The sequence below is a fragment of the Schistocerca serialis genome, chromosome 5 (genome assembly GCF_023864345.2).
Source record: "Schistocerca serialis cubense isolate TAMUIC-IGC-003099 chromosome 5, iqSchSeri2.2, whole genome shotgun sequence".
Lineage (NCBI taxonomy): Eukaryota > Metazoa > Arthropoda > Insecta > Orthoptera > Acrididae > Schistocerca > Schistocerca serialis.
The window spans coordinates 828,015,493-828,040,145 of record NC_064642.1 but is presented as its reverse complement, the minus strand read 5'-3'; the positions used below and the strand labels follow the sequence as shown (position 1 = coordinate 828,040,145).

Genomic DNA, 24,653 nt, shown 5'->3' with positions numbered 1-24,653 from the left:
AGTGTTGTCGTGACTTTCGAGCGGGCAGAACGAATGTTCATGACGAGAAACGGAGAGAGCGTCCCTCAGTAGTGACTGATTAGAAGCCGGACAAGATCGAAGGAACGAATGGTGGTGACGGTCCACTGATTTTGGACGAGGTGTACACAATGTTTCCACAAATCTCCAGACCTCTTCTGCGTGAAATCATTACTAAAATACTTGACTTTCGAAAACTGAGTGATATTGATACCAAAACTGCTCACTGATCAACAAAGACACGCCTCTTCATGGAAATTTCTCGAGGTTTTAAAACTGAAAGGTGAACAATTACTTGATTCTATTGTGACCAGACATTCGACGTCGGTGGCCCACTACACCCCTGAGATAAAAGAACAAATCGTTTGTTTCGGCCCGAAAAACCATGACCTGTTTCTTGAGAACAAGCAGATTGACTCCATCGAATTTTTTGCCTCATGGGGATCAACTGTTGCTGCATGGTGCTGTGAAACCCTAAAAAAACTAAAGAGCACAATAGAGAACAAAAGAAAGGAAATGGTAACGAGGGATCTGTGTTTGTTCCCTGAAAATGCACGTCTCTGCACAGCCAATGCCGCGATGCAAACATGAAATGATGGTACGGCGTTACTGGCCGGGAGGTCCAGTCTGAGTGTGATCGGCAACTTGGTGCAAATCTTTATAAAAACCCGGCGTTAGTTCGTCAGGTTGCGCGTCTTTGTGAATAAGACGAGGTGAAATGACCTGAAAAACAGACACACCCAGTCCTCGAGCTAAGAAAAATCTCCGACCAAGCCAGGAATCGAAGCCGGCACATATATATCGCAGACAGCCTGTCGCTGTTTGGACACACATACGAGGGTAGGGACTTTAATAGTGGCAACTATTTATGTACAGCTCGTACAAAATAGATACGTGTTTCGAAGTTTTACTGGCCTTCAAAGTAGTCGCCAGCATTGAGTATAACCAGTTGGCAGCGATGTGGGCAGTCGTAGGATACTCTTAGTGCCACTTGTGTTGACAGTTCGAGTGGCGCAGTCTATAACCCGACGAATTTGCAGCAGTTCTAAACGAATGCCGTGGAGTGTTTCCTTCAGTTTAGAAATCGAGTTGAACTTACGAGGGCTTAAGTCAGGGGAGTGCAGTAGGTGGTATAGCACTTAGCAGCCCCATCAGTCAAACAAATCAGTAACAGCTTGCACTGTACGTGCTTGAGCACAGTCCTGCAAAAAGATGGTCAGGTCCTGCAGAAAGTCTCATAACTTCTGTCTCTACACTGGTCGTAGGTAGTGTTCCAAAAATGAACAGCACAGAGACAGAAGTGATGTATTTCAAGCATTCCAAAATCTTAGCTGCTGAGAAAGCTAATGAAATTTCCAGATCTCTAGTTCTACTGAAGGTCAGCTGCCAGCAACTGAACACTCACTGTCTTCGGAAATCTCCTTCCGATACTCATTCAGAATATAGATGCTGTAGCACAGATAGCACAAATGTGCTCTCACTGATAATTTACTGTTAATGTATGATGCCCTGTAGTATAATCTGATTAAAATTATACATTAGTTGACACTTCGCACAATGTGGCTGGTTTCCTTCGAACAGAGCACTCGATATCATGCCTGAACCGTTCCACAGTGCTAGACTGCTGAAACAGTTCTTTCAATTCTTTGTCCGGCTTTGTCTTTGAATCCTTTTATTTTGTAGTTCATCACAGGTGAGTGTATGCTAATGAAATACACATTTCATACACAGCCCTAACGAAAACACTACTGGAGCCTTCTATGCAAGATGTGATCCAGCATCATTTATGAACTTGTTATAACCACAGACAGTGGCTTACATTAGGTAAGCTATGCATGACACTGTGTGAAGACATTTTTTAAGGCTGCCACTTGTTATGACTGGGCAAGCCATAAATACAACAGCCTTTTGTAGTGTAATGGCAAAATGTGGTGGTTAACATTTCCTGGTGTGTGGCAGCTTGAAGGTTTGAACTTTACTGCAGTGACAGCTTTTACTTTTCAAAGTCTAAGCAGAAGATTTTGATCATTTCATTTAGTTAATTCGTTCAAATGTAACTTACTTCCAATGCTTGTCATGCCATTGTCATTACATTGACTTTTTATTTGCTCTTACTTTTGTTATCCTTGTTTCATTTGGAAGCTGTTTTGTCACCTATAATTTGCAACAAAGTGCATCCTGTGTAGCCTGAAACACCGTGAACAAAGCAACTGTGATTTTAGTTCTGCTGCAAATTGGTGATCATTTTCTAGGCAACATTGTGCATCACGAGGTTGTGATTAGGTTACAACATGAGTGTAAATTCAGGACTACGATACCTGTTGTCTATCACAGTTAAGTCATTGCACTTACAATCAGTGTCAACATAGTATCTCCCATTTTTGTAATACCTTCCATGACACTGCTTGGCACATTGCTCAACAGTACACATTAACAGCATTTGCGAAATGACCCACCATGTAACCTATAAGTAGCAGCCAGCAGCAGATTTGGCAACAATGTAGCAGCAAGTGACAGCTCTGTCAAGTCATTTCCTTCTTACTGTTTCCATACTAAGGAAAGCAAATTTTATGAAAGCAGTTGCTACAAACTTTTTCTGTGGTAACTATACAAACAACAGCAAAAAAAGAACACCCTAAATATACCCCTCTCCTTCCAGGTGTGACTGTGGATTTTAAGATAAACATCAGCTGGCCAGGACCTAACTAGACTTAATCTAACTTTTGGCAAACATGAACATTATGAGTAATCTACATAAACTAAAATGGTGTATATTACCTCATTTTCATTGATAGCCTCAGATTTTTCAAGTTCTCCTGTGAATGTGACTTGTTATTTTCTGATGAATATGCACTTTCCATATAAGGCCTCTTAACTTGTAACTTTAGTTCCAGGCCAGTGATAACACTTTCCTAAGGTCGGTATTAGACTGTCTAAGTTCTTTAACACATCTTTCATAAATGATAGGATCTAAATACATTTTATAAAGAGTGACGAAAGTAACCCAGTACATTCAAAAATTTTATAAAATGTCTTGGGAAAGATATTTGATAATGGTCTTGTACATTTTAATGCTGGCATCATGTCAGGGATTAACAATGAATGTGTAGGAACTTAATTTGTGTTAAGTAATCCTGAAGTTAAAGCAATTGGCAGTTGCAAACTGAAGTACGAAAACAGTGCAATAAACTTCATTTTAAGTTTGCTTTCACTGGCAATCGCACAATCAAGTATTTCAAGGTTAATACAAACCTTAACAGTGGTTACTTCACAAAAGATTATAGAATAGTCCAGCAATATAAGAGCATCCTTTAATTGATAAGTTTTGGCATACTATGTAATGGGTTTGTGCTAAGCAGATCACACTGAAGAATCTTTACTGTAGTTTCTGACTTAGGTAAGTCTTACTGTCAAGTAATTTTATTTTCATAAAGGTGATGAGAATGAAATGTGAACCAATGGCCATTTAACATTTATTTATTTTAACAAATATTCTGAGTGTAACTGAAATCCAGGAACAAAAGACTCTTAAAGAATCTAGTATTTACTTCACAATATGAGCCAGAGAATTGATTCCAGAGTCAAAATAGGTACAAATGAATTCATTTAGTCTCAGTACTACCCATTTGCTTCCCACTGAAAGACTACAGGCAGAACTAATTAAGACAGTTACTTTTGTAAAGTTTTAAAAATATTGACTGTAAGCAGTCTAACTGAACAGCTTTAAAAAGAAGTAGACAAGCATCTGATGATTTTTGTATAAATATTCTGGTTAATGTACTGATAGGTAACACTCACTTGTTTGAATGTTTGAAAGTCATCCTATTTGCACTAGTGTGATAACTATGGAAACTAACATTTTTCTGAAATGCAGTTAAAATGTTAATATTTCAATTCCAGAAAAACTTCAGTTAGGACATAAATTCTGTTATGTTTAACACCTCACTTCAGGACACAAACTGACGCACAATTGTTTAATAAATTGAAGGATAGGAAACTTCGTTAGGCCATTTTTGTCTTTATTTAACATTATACAATTTTACATAATCAATGACAATCTTTATAAAACAAAGATTCACATGCAATCATGAACACAGCCTGCTGTAAGGTAGTATTTATTAGAAAGGTTTAGTGTTTAACAATACTGTATTATTAAAATTCAAAGTATACAAAAAATAAATAACAATGCCACGATTCAAGATCGTTTTTCCAAGTGTTAAGGATAATTTACTTCTGTCCGTGCTCTCAATGTCATTAACTACACACACACTGGCAAATTGAGTTTTCTTAAAACAGAAAATCTTGTACCTGAGAAATCTTTCTCCTGCAAGTTATCTGTCAACATGGACAGGCCTAGATGACAAGAACCTCATAATGACTATAAGCAATCTCTCTTCCTCCATAAGGAATGTAGCAGACTGAATGCGACTGGTGAACCTGAAAAATAAACAGACATTACTTCAGACACCTGATCAGGGGAGAACTGGATTGCACCATTTCTCAGTTCTCTGACAGTGGTGAAACCTCACCTTTCCTGGTGTTGTTGTGCCATCATGCTGGACCCTTGCTACATAGAGGGTCTCACCATCCGTCGTATGTCCCACAGGGACAGCCCCGTCGGGAACCTCACCGTTACTGGACGGCACCCATTCTGCAACACCTGCTCCCAGCACCAGCACCTGGCAAAGTATGACTTATTTCAATTCTCCTGTCTGTTTGTGACTAAACAATGTATTTCCTATGGATTGTGTACCCAAATCTCATTTGGTACGCAAGAGGTTTAAAGTCCTAAAAAAAAAAACCATTACACAATGACGAAAATTTGTTACTACTACTGCATTCAGTTTTATTGAACACTTTACTAATGATGTTTAAACATTCTACTGTGCTGTCTTCATGTCTGTAACATTTTGGTAAGCTTTGACTGGAACCATTGAATATGGAATACAAAATGTAGAGGGAAGAAGAATGCCAATGGAGACCAGGGCTCTTCTCTACAAGACTAGCTCAAATTTACATGAAAATTATCTTCTTATTCTGAATCATAGGCAGATCAACTTTTTTCTTTGTTAACAATGTCAGATATAGAGTGAAAATAATATGGCTTATAAAAGAAACACTCTTTAACTTACGTCAAACTTTAGAACAGTAAATTAAGTTCGTTACTCTGTTGCTCCAGCCTCCACCAACCTGTTGTCATACGGTTGACCAACCACTTGTTAGCATGTTAACTCTGTTCTTAAAATTAAAGATCTGGTTTCTGCCCGAGTTAATGTCCGTGTGTTATTTGTCGACTCCCAGTTGACCTCACCGAGATCTCCAAGTAGATCAAAATGTATGAAGTATATGCTGAAAATGTGAGAGATAACAAGTAAATGAAAATAAGATGGGAGATATGATACTGCAAGAAGAATTTTACAGAACATGAAGATGTTATGTGCACCAGGGAAGTGTATTATAGCCACTACTATTTTCGGTATATATAAATGATCTGGCAGACAAAGTGGGCAGCAATCTATGGTTGTTTGCTGATGATGTATGGGAAAGTGTATGTTGAGTGAATATAGGATGAAGTAAGATAAGACAAAATTTTCAGTTTGTGTGATGAATGACAGCTAGCTCTATATGCAGAAAAATTTAAGTCAAAGCAGATGGGTACGAAAAAGAAACCCATAATGTTTGGATGGAGTGTCTTGCTTGACACATTTACATTATTTAAATATCTGGGCATAATGCTGCAAAGCAATACGAAATTTAACATGCATGTGAGGCTTGTGGTAAGGCTGGCTAATGGTCTACTTATTTATTGAGAGAATCTTAGGAATGTGTGTTCATCTGTAAAGCAGATAACATATAGGACATTACTGTTTGGGATCTGTAACAAGTTGATTTAGTGGAAGACATCAAAGCAGTTCTGAGGGAGGTTGCTGGGTGTAACCAGTAGATTTGAACAAAAAGCAACTTTACGACAATACTTCCCTACTTTTCAAGAAACTCTTGAGAAAATTAGTGAATTGGCATGTGAAGGTGACAGCAGTGACTGCTGCAGACAAATACACATTTCAGCAAAGGGCCATTAACACAAGATACTAGAAATTAGGACTCGTGGAAGCATATAGACAGTTTTTCCCTTGCTGTATTTGTGAATGGAACAGGAAATGAAATAACTGTTAGTTGTACTGGGTATCCTCTGCCATGCACTGTGTTGTAGCTTGCAGAATACCTGAGTATATGTGGAAGTGTAAACACATCTCTGAGTTGATGAAACACCCTCAACATTGTTATCTTGGCAACAGCCAGCCATCACCAGAGTATTCCACATGGTAAGACACATGAAATACCATTAAATTCAACAAAAATGTAGTAGTTCCTTTTCCAAAGAAGGCAGGTGTTAAGTATTAAACTATCAGTTTAATATTCATTTGCAAAATACGTTACTTATTGACGAATGGAAAAGTGGAAGATGTTTATCTCATGGAAGATCAGTTTGAGTTCTGGAGAAATGTAAAAATATGTGAAACAATGCTATGACTTATCTTAAAGATAAGTTAAAGAGGCAAACCTACTTTCTTAGCATCTGTGGGTTTGGAGAATATTAACGATGTTGACTGGAATACAATCCTTTAAATTCTGAAGATGGCAGGAATTACATGAATATACATAAACCAAAGAGGGCAGGGAACAAGAATGCAATATTGTAACCTCAACCTCATGTTAATCTGTTATTGAGTAAACTGTATAGAAAAGAGGAGAAATATGGAAAGTGAAGCAAGTTTAAGGGAGATGAAAAAAATTCAGATTTCTGATGACCCCTTAACTCTGCCAGGGACAGGGGAAAATTTTTTAAGAGTAGTTGAATAGATAGTAACAGAAAATAGTGTAATTAAATTTGGCCGTACTGAGGGAATTAGATTGCAAAATATGACATTAGGTAGAAGAAGAGTTTTGCTCTTACTGATGACTGTTAGGTAGATGCAGACTGACCGTATCAAGAGAAGCACTTCTGAACGTGAGGAACTTATTGTATAATATAAGTTTGAATTATAGTTCTTCCTGAAAGAACTTTTCTTCATTGTATCCTGCTACAGAAGTTAAATGAGGACAAAAGCAGTTCAGAAAACAATGATACAAAACTCGGTAATGTGCTGCTACTGAATACTGAAGATCAAATTGGCAATTTGACTGATGACTGAAGAGCTACTCCATCTAACCACAGAATGAAATTTGTGGCATAGTCTGACTCAGGTACCTAATGCAGAAAGGACGGGGATAAAAATTTTAGAGGGAGACTGACGCTCGGCTCTACTACAGAAGTCACATTCAAATGGCTGTAAGCTGGAGAAGTTACAGTTGAATAGGCTTGCACAGAACAAATCAGCACAGAGAACTGCATCACAGGTCTTCTTATTGAATATAGTGAAGAACACAGCTTTTTTTTTCAATACTCTCCAAAGACTTACTTTATATTGTATGACATCGTCCTCAACAGCTTTCTGCAAAATTACAAGAATATAAAAAAATACTTCTGGCAAGGATGCTACACAAGATTTTCATGGTTGGGGCTTCACTAATGTTGATAATGTGCTGTGAAATTTTAACAGCACTGAGCACTATGGGACTTAACATCTGAGGTCACCAGTCCCTTAGAACTTACAACTACTTAAACATAACTAACTTAACGACATCAAACACATCCGTGCCCGAGGCAGGATTCGAACCTGCAACTGTAGCGGTCACGCAGTTCCGGACTGAAACGCCTAGAACCACTCTGCCACAGCAGCCGGCTGTGAAATTTTATGTTCTTTTTGCAATACACATTTAAAAAGAGCACAGTTGGTTGGCTTTGCTTCTGGTTTCTTTTGCAAATGATGTACACCTTGCTTTTACTTCTTTCCTCCAATGATAATTTTTGTTAACTGTCAAGCAAAGTAGTGAACACCCCAATGCACTAGCTTCATTAAACTCTCAGTTGAGCACTGTAGAGAGTGACTGAAGGGTCAATAAAACTGTGTGCCAGAGACTCAAATTTGGGATCTTTCATTTTTATGGGCAAGTGCTCACCAACTCTGCTACCAAAGCAGGACATTTGACCCCTCCGCACAGCTTTACTTGTGCCAGTACCTCAACTCCTACTTTCAAACTTCGCAGACCTCTTCCAGTGAAATTTGTGTGACTAGTACTTCTTTCTTCCCCTTCCTCAGGTTCATTCAACTTTACAAAAAATTCTGACTGAAAGGCAGTTCTCTCAGGAATATGACTAGCAAGTCTAGGACAACCAGAAGTGAATTACATATTGCTACATTATCTTAATAAATGTTTGGGATTGAGAGAAATACCAGCTTGTGTGTACCTGTTAAACATGAATTACTCTTCTGTTGCTTTTATGTATTTTATCTTTACTGCATCATGTTCTGTTACACAGCACAACAGCTCTGCCTTTAAATGAATCTGGAAAGACAAGAATGGGTCTGGTATCGTTTGCAGCACTCTGGTATTGTGTACAGTCATGTCTGCTGGTGAATTATTTCATGGACACCTTCACAGTTTCACTCTTTTGTTTTAGAAGTGATACTTATTCGACTTTGTACAGCATCATGGTGCATTACACAATTAGCACAACTCTACAGTATCTGTCATGACCACAATCTTTCCCAGACTCACACTCTTATCTTAATTTTGCACTCTTATGTTGACAGTCACGAGATGTTTTCCGATGTTTGATTGAGCCACCCACTGCAACATCTCAGTACCCTACATGTCTGACAGCTGTAGAACCTGACTGGCAGCAGACAGAATTGTCTGTTACACTGGGAGGTCTAATCTGTAACCCAGGTCCAGTAACTGGCCCAGTGGAACGTCCACCGCACACCGCCTGTCGCTGGCACACGAGCGTGGTGCGGCTGTCTTAGTGTCAAATTCTTCTCCGCACTTTTAATACGGCAAGTGATGCCCTGCTGATTTCGCCTACCTCACTGCAGATGTAATTGAAAGTGACTGCAGCTGAATTCTGGATGTGCCAATTTTATGTGACTTCTTTGTGGTGCAGTTCAGTGGTATATTACTCACAGGCATAATTGACTATAGTGATGTCTGGTTGTGATAGATCTTTCTACACAAAGTCCTACTTATTTAAGCTTCTTCAGATTTGTGAAAGCAAAGTATGGGAATTGATTGTGCTCCTCACTGCCAACTGTGATCTTTCTCTGGAGTGTGAGTCGTTTTACTGCATCTAACGCTGCAATAGGCTCATATATGCAGAAAATAGCTCACTTCTTCCTCTTCTGCACTCGCTTTGCACACTCCATTATGCTGTCTGAGCTGCTACGGGAATCTCATCTCTGGTACTCCTGTACTTTTAATATGGAGTTAGAGTGACAGAGTAACTGTCCTTAGATAAGCTTTTTGATAAGCCCATTTAAATGCTGTTTAGATTTCCTTTAATTCTACCATCTTTTCGAGAAGGCCACTGACACAGCCAACCAATTCATTCACATTTGGCAAGTTGTGTGTGTAAGATCTAAAATAAAGGATTAAGGTACTATGGGTTAATGCCTGCCTTCTGCTTTTTTTGAAGAAAACAACCCCTGAAGTAAATTAAGGTGATCTATTTATCATTAAAACTGAGCATTTTCCATTAGGACGTGAGGTCACACAAATGCATATTTTCCTATAAATTGAGGAAAGTAACTTATGAATGCTGTTTATGTGCCCAGCTGCTACGAAAATATGGTTCTGCAGCCCCATACATGATTAGTGCTCAGTTTTCAAGTATTTATCAATCCTGTTAATTTAGAGTCTATGGCGGGTCATTAACTTGAGGGGCAGGTTTCTCAAAACTGGAGGGATGTTCATCAATAACGTAGTAGCCTTTCACTTTAGGTCTTACACACGTGCAACCTGTCAAACGCGCGTCCCCCTCGTTAGTGGAGTGTGGACGCACCTCGTAGTGGAACTTGGAGTGCTCGAGGCAGTTCCAGGAGACGAAGGCGCCCTGGTGCGTGGGCGCCACCTTGGCGGGCAGCAGGTCCCCGGCGTGCGGCGCGCGCCCCACGTACAGCGGCCCGCCGTCCTTGTCGGTGCCCGCGCGCACCGCCCGCGCCGGCACCTCGCCGTAGCTCGCCTCCTGCCAGTAGTAGCTCGTCGCCACTGCAACACCGCGCCCGCGCGCCCTCACGTCACACTGGGCCTTCATTCGTACGGAGTGCTGCATACTGTGTTCTCTACGTGCACCCTGGCATGCAATGCCACCAGTTACCACAGGATAATAATGCCACGTTATCTACTTCCGACGACTTCTTACGAAGTAAACTAATATTATGCTAATGCGGTAATACACACTGTGGACCGTCTTAACCCGTAACGGGGAATAAGTAAGGATAGATATGAGCTGCAGCAGGTCGTAGGTCGTTGTCGGTGACAAATAGTGTCAGGCATTGCTACTATACGCGACCTTAAAGTGATTTTTTAAAATGGGAGCCGTAATATTTTATTCAACATCTGAAAAGAGGGGCAAATTTTACATATAAAATGATACAGTATTTAAGGTCACGACAAGGTTTAGCCAAGGTCGAAAACTGCAAATACAGTTTTGGATCTATAAAAAAGGGTTCTATACGGGTTAACTGAATAGAGGGGGGGATACAGCAAAATGTAGACTGGCAATGGCAAGGAAAGCATTTCTGAGTAAGAGAAATTTGTAAACATCGAGTATAGGATTAGGTGTGAGGAAGTCGTTTCTGAGAGTATTTGTACGGAGTCTAGCCATGTATAGAAGTGAAACATGGACGATGAATAGTTCGGACAAGAAGAGAGTAGAAGCTTTCGAAATGTGGTGCTACAGAAGAATGCTGAAGATTAGATGGGTAGATCACATAAGTAATGAGGAGGTATTGAATAGGATTGAAGAGAAGTTTGTGGCACAACTTGACTAGAAGGAGGGATCGGTTGGTAGGGCATGTTCTGAGGCATCAAGGGATCACCAGTTTAGTATTGCAGGGCAGAGTGGAGGGTAAAAATCGTAGAGGGATACCAAGAGATGAATACACTAAGCAGATTCAGAAGTATGTAGGCTGCAGTACGTACTGGGAGACGAAGCAGCTTGCACAGGATAGAGTAGCATGGAGAGCTGCATCAAACCAGTCTCAGGACTGAAGTCCATAACAACAGCAAAATACTATGTTAGATGGAGATTGGCAAGGGCGTAAGTGGTCACCTTTCATTACCAATAACCATGATTTTACAGATATCTATCGACGGTGTCTTATGTTTTATGGAAACCACTATTTATGACGTCGGATTTGGAAAGAGCAAGCAGAAATTTGAACTTTTAATTAGCGTGTTTATTAGCGAAAGTAAATATATCACAGCGTATAAGTGTTATTGGGACATTTGCAAGACAGAACAAACTTAAATAAAACTTAGATTATTGATTAAGAACTGGTTGAATTAGTTCCCTCGCCTCTCGTTCCTCACAATACCCCCTCCACTTTAACATTGTCCTATGCTGTATCCCTCTCGTCTATCCTATTCTAGGTTAATCCCCAATAGAACAAAAAACGTTTATTTGCTCTTCGTTGAGTTAGCCATGACTAAATTCTTTTATACGTGAAATTTGCCGTTGTTTTCAGATCTTTAATCAAATATTAGGGTTCCTACTTTAAAAATCACTACAATTTAAAAAAAAATCACTAACTTCCAAATCGTCTTGGTCACGTTCAAGATCGCGGCCATTAGTTGCAGAGCGCGACCGTGTTTTCCACCTATAACTCCGAGGTAAAAAATTTGGTGTACATCATGTCCACCCCGACTTATTTCCCATTATCGATTAAAATAGTCCACCACGTATACATAGACTGCGGAGCCACTTCACAGTGGCAGCGGTGTCCGAAGCGAGATGGAAGATCAAACTGCGAGGGTGTCATTGCTACAATTCTACGCCATCTTACTCCCAAAAATAAGAAAATCGTCTATTTATCGAAACATTGTAAGGTATATGCTTTCTCTCCTGCGAGCTTCGAGAACTTCGTGACTCTTTCGATGCAACCAACACTGTGGCTGATGATCACAACGTTCCACGCCCAGCGGCGACGCACGTCGCCCTCCAACTCCCACCTCACCGTAACGTCCCTTTAATTGATCTTGTTTTTACAGTTAACGAGCTGAGGTTCCCGTTTCTGAATGTCACCGCAAGAGCTTATTATATGACACTTGTTCTGGAGATTTTTGCGTCCTATACTCTACTGTCAAGACATCAGAAAATGATGTCGGCTATCAGAAATATCAAGATCAGAATGCCACGACATACACTCGTACAGGCAACGGAAAACTTCTGACAACGTTTGATAGTTGGTGAAGTGTCGGAGAAACTACTTCAAATAAGAAACTACTTTCGCTAACAAATTTTCTCGGGAATCTGAACAACAAAATGGTATGAATTAATGAGATCTGGGGTGTTTTGAGTAACTTTCATTCTATATATCCTTACAACAGTGATAAGTTACATAGTTTCCGCGTTGTATTGAAACCAAGTGGTCTACACCTGGCTGGCGTTCCCTGCTGATTCCTGAGCCTGCCTTACTCAGCTAAGCCGCACAAGGGCGACTCGACACCTTTCGCCTTCTCCACAGGATTGAAGCACACCGAGTCCTCGTTATCTCGGCGGGGAGACTACTGGTATATCTTTCGCCTCCTACAGTGGTATCACCAAAGCTGTGCTGTAACCACCTGCCGGCACCGGCGCGATGAGCATCACTCGTCGTCTACAGCGCAGGCACGGCGAAAAATGTGTGACAGAAGTAAATGGTTACTGAGAAGTTGCAGTTACTGTAATAACCAATAGTGTGTGGCGGCATGTGTGTACTGAAGTGCGCACTACGGATAAATGAGCAGCACACAGCGAGTGACCGTCTGTAAGGTGCTCATGGAAGTGTCAGACTACGCGCCTCCTGTTTGGGAAGTGTATACTCTGGTGTCGTGCTAGCTAACTACGTAGAGTGACCGTAAGGAATTCCTGCCACTATGGAAATAATCGTCGGTAGGTTAGTATAGCCGTCATTTATCTACGACAGTTACTTTTCAGTCACATTTGTTTCTCTCTGCGAGTTATGGTCAATCAGTACAGGTAACTGTGTCCCGGAGTCCGTTAGGCCGCAGCTGACATACTAGAATTAAACATGTGTTCGTACCACTACGGAAAAACCGAAGGCCGTCAGGGGATTCCACACAGTTTATTTGGAATTAAATTCCCGGTGAGACGTCACACTTTCAACACAGCTCAAAAGCGGATAACAATGCAACACTAACTCACTTTCTTGTGTGGTGTGTGGCGGAGGGTACTTAGTGTAACACTGCTATTTCCACCTTCTCCTATTCCAGTCGCGAATGTCCCGCGTTAAGAAAAATTATTGATTAGCCTCCGTTAGACTTCGATTGCCTCAAATTTTTCATCTTGTCTTTTCACGATACGGTAGATACGTAGGAGGCAAGACATTTGTTGACTCACATGAAGAGAAACTGAAATAAAGCCGAAATTTACAAGATGTCTGTTGTAATGCCACCAAAACGTGAAAAGTATCACACATACAAAGACAAAAAAAATTAAGAATTTTTTTATAAATCATGCTTTAAAATGAACCAACAAGTGCAAAATAATTTCTCCTAGCGCTATAAAGATTCCTAACTTCACACTGACATTACTGAAACACTGTGCTTGTGTACACTGTACGATCGTGGTATCACGTTAGGGGTTCCAAAATCTGAGGATGGGTTTAACACAAGGCGAAACCAGTCTGTTTTGTAGGTGTTTGTCCGTTTTAAAAACGTTATAAATAATGTTACTTGTACGAGACCCTCAACGTTCTTAAGGGCTGGAGTTAATTACTGATACACTAAAAACTATTAAGACCCTGTCGGTAGCCGAAGAAATTTTGCTGCAACCTAGCTGTTTTTCAAACCTCAAATAAAAATGTGTTACCATGCTCTCAATTATCTCAAATGGAGTATCTTGCACCGGAGTAAACGAATCTATCATGTTAAGTTCATTTTCGTGTATTTCGTGGCCCTACACTTCATTAAGTGAAGAGCATCAGTAATTAAGTGAAGAACTTCGCCTACAATATTCAGCTTAGGTATTAGTTCGCACATGCGAAAGCGCGTATCTAACATTTCGCATATTTTGGGGCCAAATTTCATGTAACTTCTGTAGCAATTTCGCTATTTAATTTCTAATTGCTACCGATAATCTACACACATGTAACATGAAACACCGATAATACTACAAACATCAGTTAAAATTTAGTGAGCAGTTAGGAAGCTAATTCGTTAATTAGCACGATTCAGCCAACATTCGAAACTTATAGATTCCACCTACCTACAAGCGAACCTCCCCATCGCACCCCCCTCGGATTTAGTTATAAGTTGGCACAGTGGATAGGCCTTGATAAACTGAATACAGATCAATTGAGAAAACAGGAAGAAGTTGTGTGGAACTGTGAAAAAATAAGCAAAATATACAAACTGAGTAGTCCATGGGTGACATAAGCAACATAATGGACAACGCCAGCTTAGGAGCGCCGTGGTCCCGTGGTAGCGTTAGCAGCTGCAGAACGAGAGGTCCTAGGTTCAAGTCTTCCCTCGACTGAAAATTTTACTTTATTTTTGCATAGTTATTGTCTGTCCGTTCGTTCATTGACATCTCTGTTCACTGTAATAAGTTTAGTGTCTGTGTTTTGCGACCGCATCGCAAAACCGTGCGATTAGTAGACGAAAGGACGTGCCTCTCCAATGGGAACAGAAAACATTTGATCGCAACGTCATAGGCCAACCGATTCCTCCACAGGAAAACACATCTGATATATTCTATACGACACTGGTGACGGCATGTGCGTCACATGACAGGAATATGTTGTCGACCCATCTAACTTGTACACTTGGCGAATGGGTAAAAAGATTCTTCTACCTTGCCCGATTTAGGTTTTCTTGTGGATGTGATAATCACTCCCAAAAAAGTGATGAAAACGTAAGAGTTTGTCACATAAACTGAAAATAAAAAATTAAACATTTCACTCGATGGAAGATTTGAACCAAGGACCTTTCGTTTTGCAGCTGCTCACGTTACCACGAGACCACGGCGCTCCTGCGTTCCCATCGTCCTTAATGTTGCCTATCTTCCATTGAACTACTCAGTTTGTATATTTTGCTTATTTTTTCACAGTTCCACACAACTTCTTCCTGTTTTCTCAATTGATCTGTGTTCAGTTTTTCAAGGCCTATCCACTGTGCCAACTTATAACTAAATCTGAGGGGGGTGCGATGGGGAGGTTCCCTTGTTAGTTATTTAACAGCACCCCCGTCTGCCGAGTACGGTATTAAAAGTATGAATGTCGTAAATAACTAAGTAAAACACCCTAAGCGCGATATCTAATGCTTTGAAATAGCCGTTTGGCTCACCTCAACTAGCGCCAGCACGCGTTTCGTCGCTCTGCTAGACTTTCTGTAGACGTTTCGACACCGCATGACCTCAGGTGGTAGTGCGGTGCGGTGCGTACCGAGCAGCGGGATATTGCGTCACAGCCTGCAAGCTTCACGACTGCGGCAAGCACAGCAGGACTCTTGCCATGCAGCTCTGAAGTGGTCACCACACTCACCTGGCCGAGGGATTGACAAGCGTCCGTGATGGGGTGCTTTGTGCCGGCACGCGCAAATCCCATTTGCCTCCACACAATCTAACCCTGCATGAAACCTTACAAGCGTCATTTAGTGGCTTCGATATGGACGATGGCGGAAAGGTCGGTCGGGCAGCAATGCGAGGAAACGTTGGGTGGAGGTAAAGAATGGTTGGGAAAACGAAAAATGGGTTCTCACATTAAGACACTCGCTCAAGGGCTTGCAACATCACTGAACGATTACTTCAGGATCAATACTGAAACGACATTTAACATCTATTTCTGGGAACGCCTCCGATTCAAAGGCAGGACATAAAAATACGAGTGGCGGGATTGTTGCTGTTCTTGCGCGCTTCAAATGCTCTGTAGATTTCAGATCTATGCCGATGCGTGTTTATCTCATTCTGCGCAAGTTTATGAAATCCTACCATCTTTTAACTTCTTTCCTCTTCTTTTCTGGGAGAATTTATCTTTTCAACAATGACATACGTTTGACAGGTTCAGCTGCTCCGTATTTAGTCAAACAGTATACCGTATCCTACATACTACGTTGTCTTACTGTGTACTGCTCTCGAAACGAGGCTAGCTTCGCTAGTTTCGTAAACGTTTTAGCTGCAATTTGCGATTGATTTTACTTACATCGTGGGACACGTGGCCGCGACGAAGATGGCGTCGCAACTGGCGTTTGCTTGCGTAAGTTAGGCCTGCAGCTGTTACGTGACACTGGCTCATTTGCATACCTTCGAGACTCCGAAAGACAACCTCTAGTCGGACGAGTCTTTACGTTAGGCGTGTTCCGCACTCGTCTTTTTTAGCAGCCGCGACTGCTTATTGTCAAGCATTGCACGCACTGATGTTTAAAACATACCGCCTGGAGGTTGGTGTTGGGATTGCGTTAATTGAGTCGGAAAGCCAACTGGAAGCTGCTACTACAGAAGGGTTACATATTTTATCATGCTACAATAAGAAACCAGTCAATGGGAAATGAATCATTGCAGTTTAAAGGAACTGAAATACCGTACCGCCAAACAGTGCCGAATGACAAACTTTTCGTAGGGAACGAGGTGAACTGCAGAAAGCGAACTTCACTTTTTCTTTACCCCCACAGACAACAGTAATACAAATCACAGAAGTTCATTGCACCATTCTATTGAACTTTCCTTGCTTATATCCATTGCAGAGAGCAGCCGCCCCCCTCCCCCTCCAGAAAAAGCTTTGTTCGCTCCGAGGCATTGCACACTGTCCATCACAAGCAAGGTCGGGTTCTATAATGTACACTCTTAAACTCAGATTTATCCCGTGGTAATAAGGCGTCTGCGTGTATTTAACTTACAAGAAGCACTTCTTTTGTACAAAGAAAAATGTCTAAAGTAATTATGCGGCGCAAATACAATCATTTCTAACGAAAGGGCCCGTTTCTGCCGGGACCTGCCGTCCTCAGACGGAAACACGTGCTGTGATTCAGTGCAGCCACCGCGGAGGCTACTGTAGTCGGTGACTTCCTCAGTGGTGGGACTTAATATCACCGCATGTGTATTACGGTCTGAAGGTCGCAGCCGGAGCTAGTCATTTTGTCATAAATGATTCATTGTGCCACATACCTAAATTACACTGAACAGTAATCTCCTGCTCGACAGAGATGCCCTCCTTCAAAAAAATTGTTTGGTTGACGAAATGGGTCAACTTCAGGTATCTTAGACTTCTGATAAAGTTGATACCAATTTTTCTGTACAGAAGCGTGATAAAGTTCCTTGACAGACGCCAGATATTAACAGACTGAACATCTAGAGATTTCACTGTACGTTGCACCCCTATTCAGTAGTACACTTCAAAGAATCTATGGAGGTTTTAATTACGTGATGTGTTGTTGGTTTCATCGTAAGACGACTTTCACTGCACTTACAAAGCGTACAGCCATTCACAAGCTATGTAGCGTATCACTCAAAATTGGCGATTTCTGTTCTGTATGTCTTTCATATAGAAGGCCACAGCATCTTTGGGAATGCCTCTTGCAGTACTTTGAAAGTATTGCGTATAACATTTGTCACATATTTCTCAGTGAAATCTGTGTAATGGCTTCTGCCAGCTGTCCTCTGATGCTCTCACACCAAAGCCAGTGCCCTTCGATTATCTTAAGTGTCCCAGTTGGCAAGATTTGCGCCAAAGCTCATCAAGCTATAAACGTACCGAAACAGCTAACGCGACTTGGCTTTACTGTTTCGTATATTGCTTTCAATTGCTCTCACTTACACAATACATTACTCTAACAAGTTAAGATTTCCAAGGTATCAAAACGTCGGCCCTAAGTTACAAAGCTGTACTACTCAGCATCAAACAGCCATTCATTGAATATCAAGGTCAGTGGATTGCTCACAAGAGCACAGCAAGGCCTTTGCAATCAAAACGCTGATTTGAGGATGGACACTAACTTTCTTTTTTACGATCGTGAACCGACGCTTGTTTCAGTTATTCACACATATCTGTTAAATGCGCTTCTGATAACTGCTACACGAAGGAGTTCCTTCCTGACCTCACTGCACCGACTTGAAGGCTTAGCTATTATTTAACGTTGCGCCGACAGGGTGCAGAGACATAATGCAGTCTGACACAAGCGACGAAATTGTTTATGCGAGATGCTTCGTTTCTTCAACTGTTTCTGCAGCGAGTTTAAGCAAATATTGTTGCTACAGTTCCTTGATAATATTTCAAATCAGTAAGCGGAAACATATGCAGGAACGCAGCAATTTCAAGAGTTCATATGCACGGCAGAGCATCTTACGTACACATACGGGAAATGCTTGCAACATGTGCGTTCTAGGATGCCTCCTCTGGCTTCGGATAATTTCTCGAGTCATAATGTAAGGCGCTGTAACCTCGTCTATCCAGGTTCTTAAGCAGAATGTGCTTCGCTAGTTGGTATTCTTTCTATCGCAGGATTTCGCAATTTCGCAAGCGCTCTCTCCCTTCGTTAGCGGCATCCTTCACGGTACGAGTCCTGGAAGAGGCCAAGGTCACGCCAGTCCCCCCACCCTCCCCGCCTGCCCAAGACGTCATACCTGTTGCGCTGGGTTCGCTGATTTGTATGAACCAGAGATTCTAACCAGGCCTGGAACGTAATGCCCAACCCCATTAGTGGCATGCTCCTCACCATTTACCTGTGTTACAAACGCGTAACACGCTGTCTTTTCAACGCCGCACCTGCTCGCATTACATCGATCGTTTCCTACAGGTCTGCGTCGGTTAGGTTGGGGGACGACACCAATTAACAGTAGGCGAAAGATTCAGACTCATTTCTGCACCTATCCCAAATATGACGACGGTAATTCATTCCACACGGCTTCGGGCATACGTTGCTGAGCAATAATGGTCGAGGAATTCTTCCTAGGGTCGCCCGCGCGGCAAAGTTGACCGACTCTCAGGATTTAACCCCCGAAGTCTTCGAACGTCCAACTATGAGAACATTTGTCAGCTGAACTGATAAACCATCAGCCTCATACTTCGCAACAGAGACGAACAGCCAGTAACATAAGCGCCTGTAAGAGAGGCAATGAATTTGTACTATTAAGGATACAGGGTACAAATTTGTGTGTTAAAAATGACGCTGTTTGTAGTGGATTTGTTGTTGATGTTGGCATCTTTGATAAAGGAAGAGGCGTAATGTAAACAATGTGATTGTGTAGGCTGTCGAAATAACGGAAGCGTCCGATTCCAGGCGTCTGCTTTGACCCATGACGTAAGGGTGTTGTGTGTGACGTCATTTCGGCGCGGAGTTTATGAGTTGGTTGTGTTTGATGGCGTCAAAGAGAGAGAGAGAGAGAGAGAGAGAGAGAGAGAGAGAGAGAGAGAGAGAGAGAGAGAGTGTTTTAGATGACCGACCTACTTTGCAGCGCCGAAATTTGGTGGTAAGTGTTTTTGGGTCTACTTTTCCGAGCTATAATGTTTTGTGTATTTAATGTGTTAATTTACATAGAGATGTTTGACTTTGGAATTTTTGGGGTGTTTTGGTTTTGTTTTTCGTAATTGTAGGTGTTTTTCGTGTCAATACTTATGGTTCACCTATATAGGGCAAGGGAAACGACCGATTCCAATTTTCGTAGCTTTATATGTAGGTATTGGTGTTTTGGTATCGTCAGCTGTGGTCAAGGGAAATGATTCCAATTTTCGTAGTTTTTGCTGCAGGCGTTGGTGTTTTGATATCGTCAGCTGCGGTTGACCTATATAGGTGAAGGTAAGTGTCCGATTCCTGTAGATTTTGTAAATGTTTTTCTTCTTGTTCGTCATTGTGTGTGTTTTGGGATCGTGGTGTATTTTTCGTTACACTTAGCTTTTCCTCTCCCTAAAACCGCCAATTTCCCGCGGCTGCCCCGTTAGTTTGACTATGTTTTGAGGGAGATATTGTATTTACGTATTTTCGTGTTGCTGCCGTGTGTATGTAGTGACATCACAGGCGCCATATTTGAGACGCTTAGAACAGCTATTTCCACCATATTGATGACGTCGTGGGTCAAGGACGGGTGGCATCTGACACTTCCGTAATCCCAGAAGCAGGAATGGTTTAGCGTCAAAATTAGTTTTTCTGTGTAGATCCTGCAATAAATATACCTCGAAAATGACTTCAAACATTGTGCACAATTCATACGATATGAATTTGAAATTAGTGTATGCAATGCGTGCAATAGGAAAAGGGAAAAAAAGGCTGTTCAAACGTTGTTCCATGAATCGTGTTGTAAGCGCAACTTCTCTGGAGAATGGAAAAGTTGCTGATGTTGAGTGCTTATCTAAGTACTGCCACACCTGCCATGGTAGCACTGAAGGACATAATGAACATCAGTGTTCGAAGAATTATGGTTACAGTGGAGGTATGAAGTGTAATGGAGCTCTAAAAATATTTGAAGAGGTCGCTGCCCGTTTATAACGTTAGATATACGAAGTACCTAGGAGACTAAAGCTTTCAATAAAATTAATAAGATCATTGTTTATGGTGATACCTTGGTAACAAAGCTGGAGTGTTGTGAACATGTGCAAAAGAGGATGGGTGCTAGACTGACGAAGCTACGACGAGAAATTAAAGGAAAGTTGCTATCTGATGGAAAATCTCAGGCTGAGGTAGACTGACAAATTGGGATAGATCTCTTTCAGAGTTGTTATGCACTGGCCCTTAGACGAACTGCACCTCTGAATGATGTTACAGCAATGAGAAAAGCTGTATGGGCCACCTATTTTCATAAGTTGTCCACAGATGACCACCCCGTTAACGGATTTTGCCCTAATGGAGCAGATTCTTGGTGTGGTTACCAAAAAGCAAAAATGGTCAAATATGCCATCATAAGCAATCTCTTCCTGAGCCTGTTATGAATGAAATAAAACCAATTTTTAGAGACCTGAGTGACCCTGTTTTGTTTAGTGAACGTCTTCATAGGGGCACTCGGAATACAAATGAAAGTTTCAACCACTGCATATGGGAAAGATTGCCCAAGAATATTTTTGCGGGACTAAATACATTAAAGTTTGTGTACTAGATGCAGTGATACGTTTCAACGATGGAGTGATAGGAAGGTTGGAAGTCCTGAGAAATTCAGGCATAAAATGTGGCTCTAATATGGAGGATCAATTGCTTGTATAGGAGACAACAGGTGCATGGAGCTGAAAGATTTGCTCTTCAAGTTACCAAAGAAGCGAGACATACTAAAAGGAATGCCAAGAGGGAGCTTGAAGACTATGCTTCAAGAATGTTCTGAGGTACAGTTTAATTGGACTCACCTCTAAATTCGCAATTTCCTGCAAGTTGTATTTTTCAGAATTCAGGTAAAAATATTTCCTGAAGTTCATGAAGCTTTGCTCTAATTTTTTTCTGCAACTTGCAATAGTTCGTTTTTATCTAATGGACTTAAGCTTTATGGCAGAATGAACTAAACTATAGAAAAAATAACTTATTAGGAAAACTTATAGAAATTAAAATGTAAGATGTGATATTTCTTATTCTTGTAATATATATAATAGGTGGAATTAAATAGGTCTAGTACCCCAGCCATCATGTCCTGCATATCTGGCAAAACTTTTGTCTCCTTCAAATGTATAACATTGCATTGAATGGTACCTCAATTTCAGAAAGCATTTTGGAAAAAATAATTGCATCAATTTCTTTTTAATTTTTTAAATAACCTTAAGCAGGTGCAATAATATTCAAAATACTTCTGATTTGTTTAGAAAGTGTGCTGCATTACCTGATACCAACAAAAAAGTCTGTAAAACATACATTATTATGAACAGTGCCTGAAAGAAACGGGTGCTGATTTTTACATAATATTGATCCAAAAAAGTACCCTGTATCCTTAAGTAAGACTCAGGAACTGACTTGGTTGGGTCCGTCGACTTGCCGCCGGGTCCTTTCAAACATCCACTTCATACGAACGCAATACACGTTGGGACAGAGGCCGCAGTCGCCGGTAAATTGAGTCCACTGATACCAGCATGTGACAGACTTCAGAGAGAACAGAAAAAATTTCTTGTATATTAGTTTCTGGACTGTAGATTGTGGCCGAAGCGTAGCCCAAGGTCTAAGGGTGACATGTGAGTTTCCTTGACAGAGCCAAGGAATGTGGATACGAAATATAACTTTGAAGAAATTTAGGTATCGATAGAGGTTTGTACGCAATTTCGATGACGTCATGGGTTAAAGAAGAACTCTGTAGCTGAAGAACCATCTTCGCAGAAGCAGCTTTCATGTGTAACGTCATTTACATAGATCTATATACATTTAAGTGCCTGGCAGGGAGTTCACCGAACCACCTTCAAGCAACTCTACCTACCGTCCCATACTCTTACTGCGCGCGGGAAACACACACACAGATCTTCCTTTACGAGCTCTGATATGTCAGTAGGATTACTTGCCCCTAAGCAGATGGGCGCAACAAAATATTTTCGCACTGAAGAGAAATTCGGGGATCGAAATTTCATGAGAAGGCCATACAGTAAATGCGCACATAATCACGGGCTGGTATACGATCACAACAACAATATGAACACGAAATGTCAGAATTCAACGAAAACCAAAGAGGAAGGCGTTTGTTAATATGAAGCACGGATTGCGCAATATCACGAGTTCCACTTACGAGATGAATCCAAAAAATACTTCCGTACACATTCCGCCTAACAATATGACGCTGTTGCAGTATGAACCACATACTACGCTGTCGCCATTTTCCTAAATGCTGTTCTTAGCGTTATTTACAGTAGCCTGACCTCGTGGAAACGAACTCTTTGCTTACTAGTATGTTGTCAATAATGATGCTTAATTTAGTTTCTGTTGTGTGTACTGCTCTTCTGGAACATCTAGGTCACTTTGTGGCTTTCATAACGGTTAGTGAAGGGAAAACAGGGGGAGGTAGCGCGCTATAATGGAAGTTATCTGGCGCATGAAGTGTGTTTACCATTCCTTGGGAACTGAATATAGAGCGTTACTCTAGTTCAAATTCGAAGCGGTTGTATAACTGGAAAAAAATCTAACGTGCAGCAACAGCTGTAGGGACATAACACACTATCTGGACAGGAGCCTGACCAGGGAGCCAATTTGTCCTACAGTAATCTGTTAGATAAGTTTTCCAAGAAGCACAATGGAGTTGTCAGGAAGAGCAACCAGTTCAGAAACACGTGGCTATTTCATCTCCGCCGAACAACGATTGCATCACACGCCTCACGTAGATGTCTGAAGTAGGCATTTAGAACCACGCTAGCAAAAAACAAGACATTTTGTTGTGACATCATTATTCCGAGCAAAGCTGCTGAACACATCAAAGTAAATTAGGGCTCAGACAGCGTAAAATCAGAGAACCACACGTGTTTCGACAGCACTGCGATCCACGGATTACTGCGCTCTTGCCTTCACGCCTTAATCAAATCTACACAGTGCTACCAACTGCTGGAAATAGGTCACGCGCCGCTCCTGACCAGATTCAAACGTAGCAGCTGCGAGGCCCACTCGCGCATGCGCTCCAGCGTAGAAACTGACTTCGGGTCACGTGTTGTTGCACAGCTGACTAATCACAACACGAGGTCCATTCGTCATCAATAAACTAGTTCTCAAAATCCTAAGATACTGGAAGAACGTACAAAAAACCGCATTGTCTTTCGAGGTCTGTTTTACGGTTTTCTACTACTGCGCTGTTGGACTCTTGCCAGACGATAACGATCTGCCTCAGCCGACAGTGCCCTAACCCGACCAAAGAGGTTGCACCGCACACAAACTCCGGAATTCTTAGAAGACGAAAGGGCGTGTGTCGAGACCCACTTACCGACCATTCCGCTGCGTTAAGTGTCGCGTAGTGCAGTGCAGTGCAGCTTAGCCTCCCGCCCAAGGACACGCTGGCCGCGGCGCACGCACGGCGCTGCCTTGCGTAGCTCTGTAACTCGGCACACCGACTCGTAGCGCCTCTCAGCTGCGACTGAGGCCAGCCTGTTCTGTGGCTGGCAGCGCGGCCTGTGCGGACGGTGACGTCAGAGTCGCGCTATCGAACAGGAGGCGCAAGCACTGCCGGGTCGGAGAGGGGGGGGGGGGGGGGGGGGGCGGTGACGCGGCGGGACGGGGAAAGCCAGGCGGCGGCTGTTGGGACCGGACGTGTTGTCGTCCCACGGCCGCGGATCCCAGCGTCCTGCTGGGCGGGCGTAAACAAGCCGCGCCGCCCCCCACCCCCAGCCATCAGCTCGGCCGGTGCTGCAATCTAACGAAACAGGGGCGCGGCGCTGACTCAGGCCGCGGGTGCGCAAGCCTCTCTTGTTTACCGGTGTTCAAAGCGCCTCTGTACGCACTGTCGCGCAAAACTGTTCAAGACCGTGGCAGCCGTTCAGTTACGCCACGTTAGGTCAGGTCAGTCGTATCAAAAGGCACGTGCGAAACAACTGTCAGCAACCAAACCACAGAAATAATGTACTTTCTTGACGTGCAAGGGTTGGAAACACCGCGGGAAATGAATGCCT

At 42.0% G+C, this 24,653-nt stretch overlaps 1 protein-coding gene across 1 annotated transcript; it reads right to left on the bottom strand.

Moving 5' to 3' along the window:
- Positions 1–4,016: 4,016 nt before the first annotated feature.
- On the bottom strand, positions 4,017–24,143 carry LOC126481258 (natterin-4-like). The gene is made up of 4 exons (XM_050104878.1): positions 23,972–24,143; positions 9,959–10,164; positions 4,548–4,697; positions 4,017–4,455 (listed from the first exon to the last, which is right to left on the bottom strand). The coding sequence occupies exons 1-4, from the start codon at positions 23,976–23,978 to the stop codon at positions 4,372–4,374; spliced, it is 447 nt and encodes a 148-aa protein (XP_049960835.1). The 5' UTR covers positions 23,979–24,143; the 3' UTR covers positions 4,017–4,371.
- Between the last annotated feature and the right edge of the window lie 510 nt (positions 24,144–24,653).

What these genes read in the sequence shown, in the direction of transcription:
- LOC126481258 (XM_050104878.1), bottom strand. An exon ending in ACTCCAAGTTCCACTACGAG is followed by an intron (nt 4,698 to 9,958) that starts GTGCGTCCACAC and finishes ATACTTTGCCAG; the next exon opens with GTGCTGGTGCTGGGAGCAGG. An exon ending in GCACAACAACACCAGGAAAG is followed by an intron (nt 4,456 to 4,547) that starts GTGAGGTTTCAC and finishes TTTATTTTTCAG; the next exon opens with GTTCACCAGTCGCATTCAGT.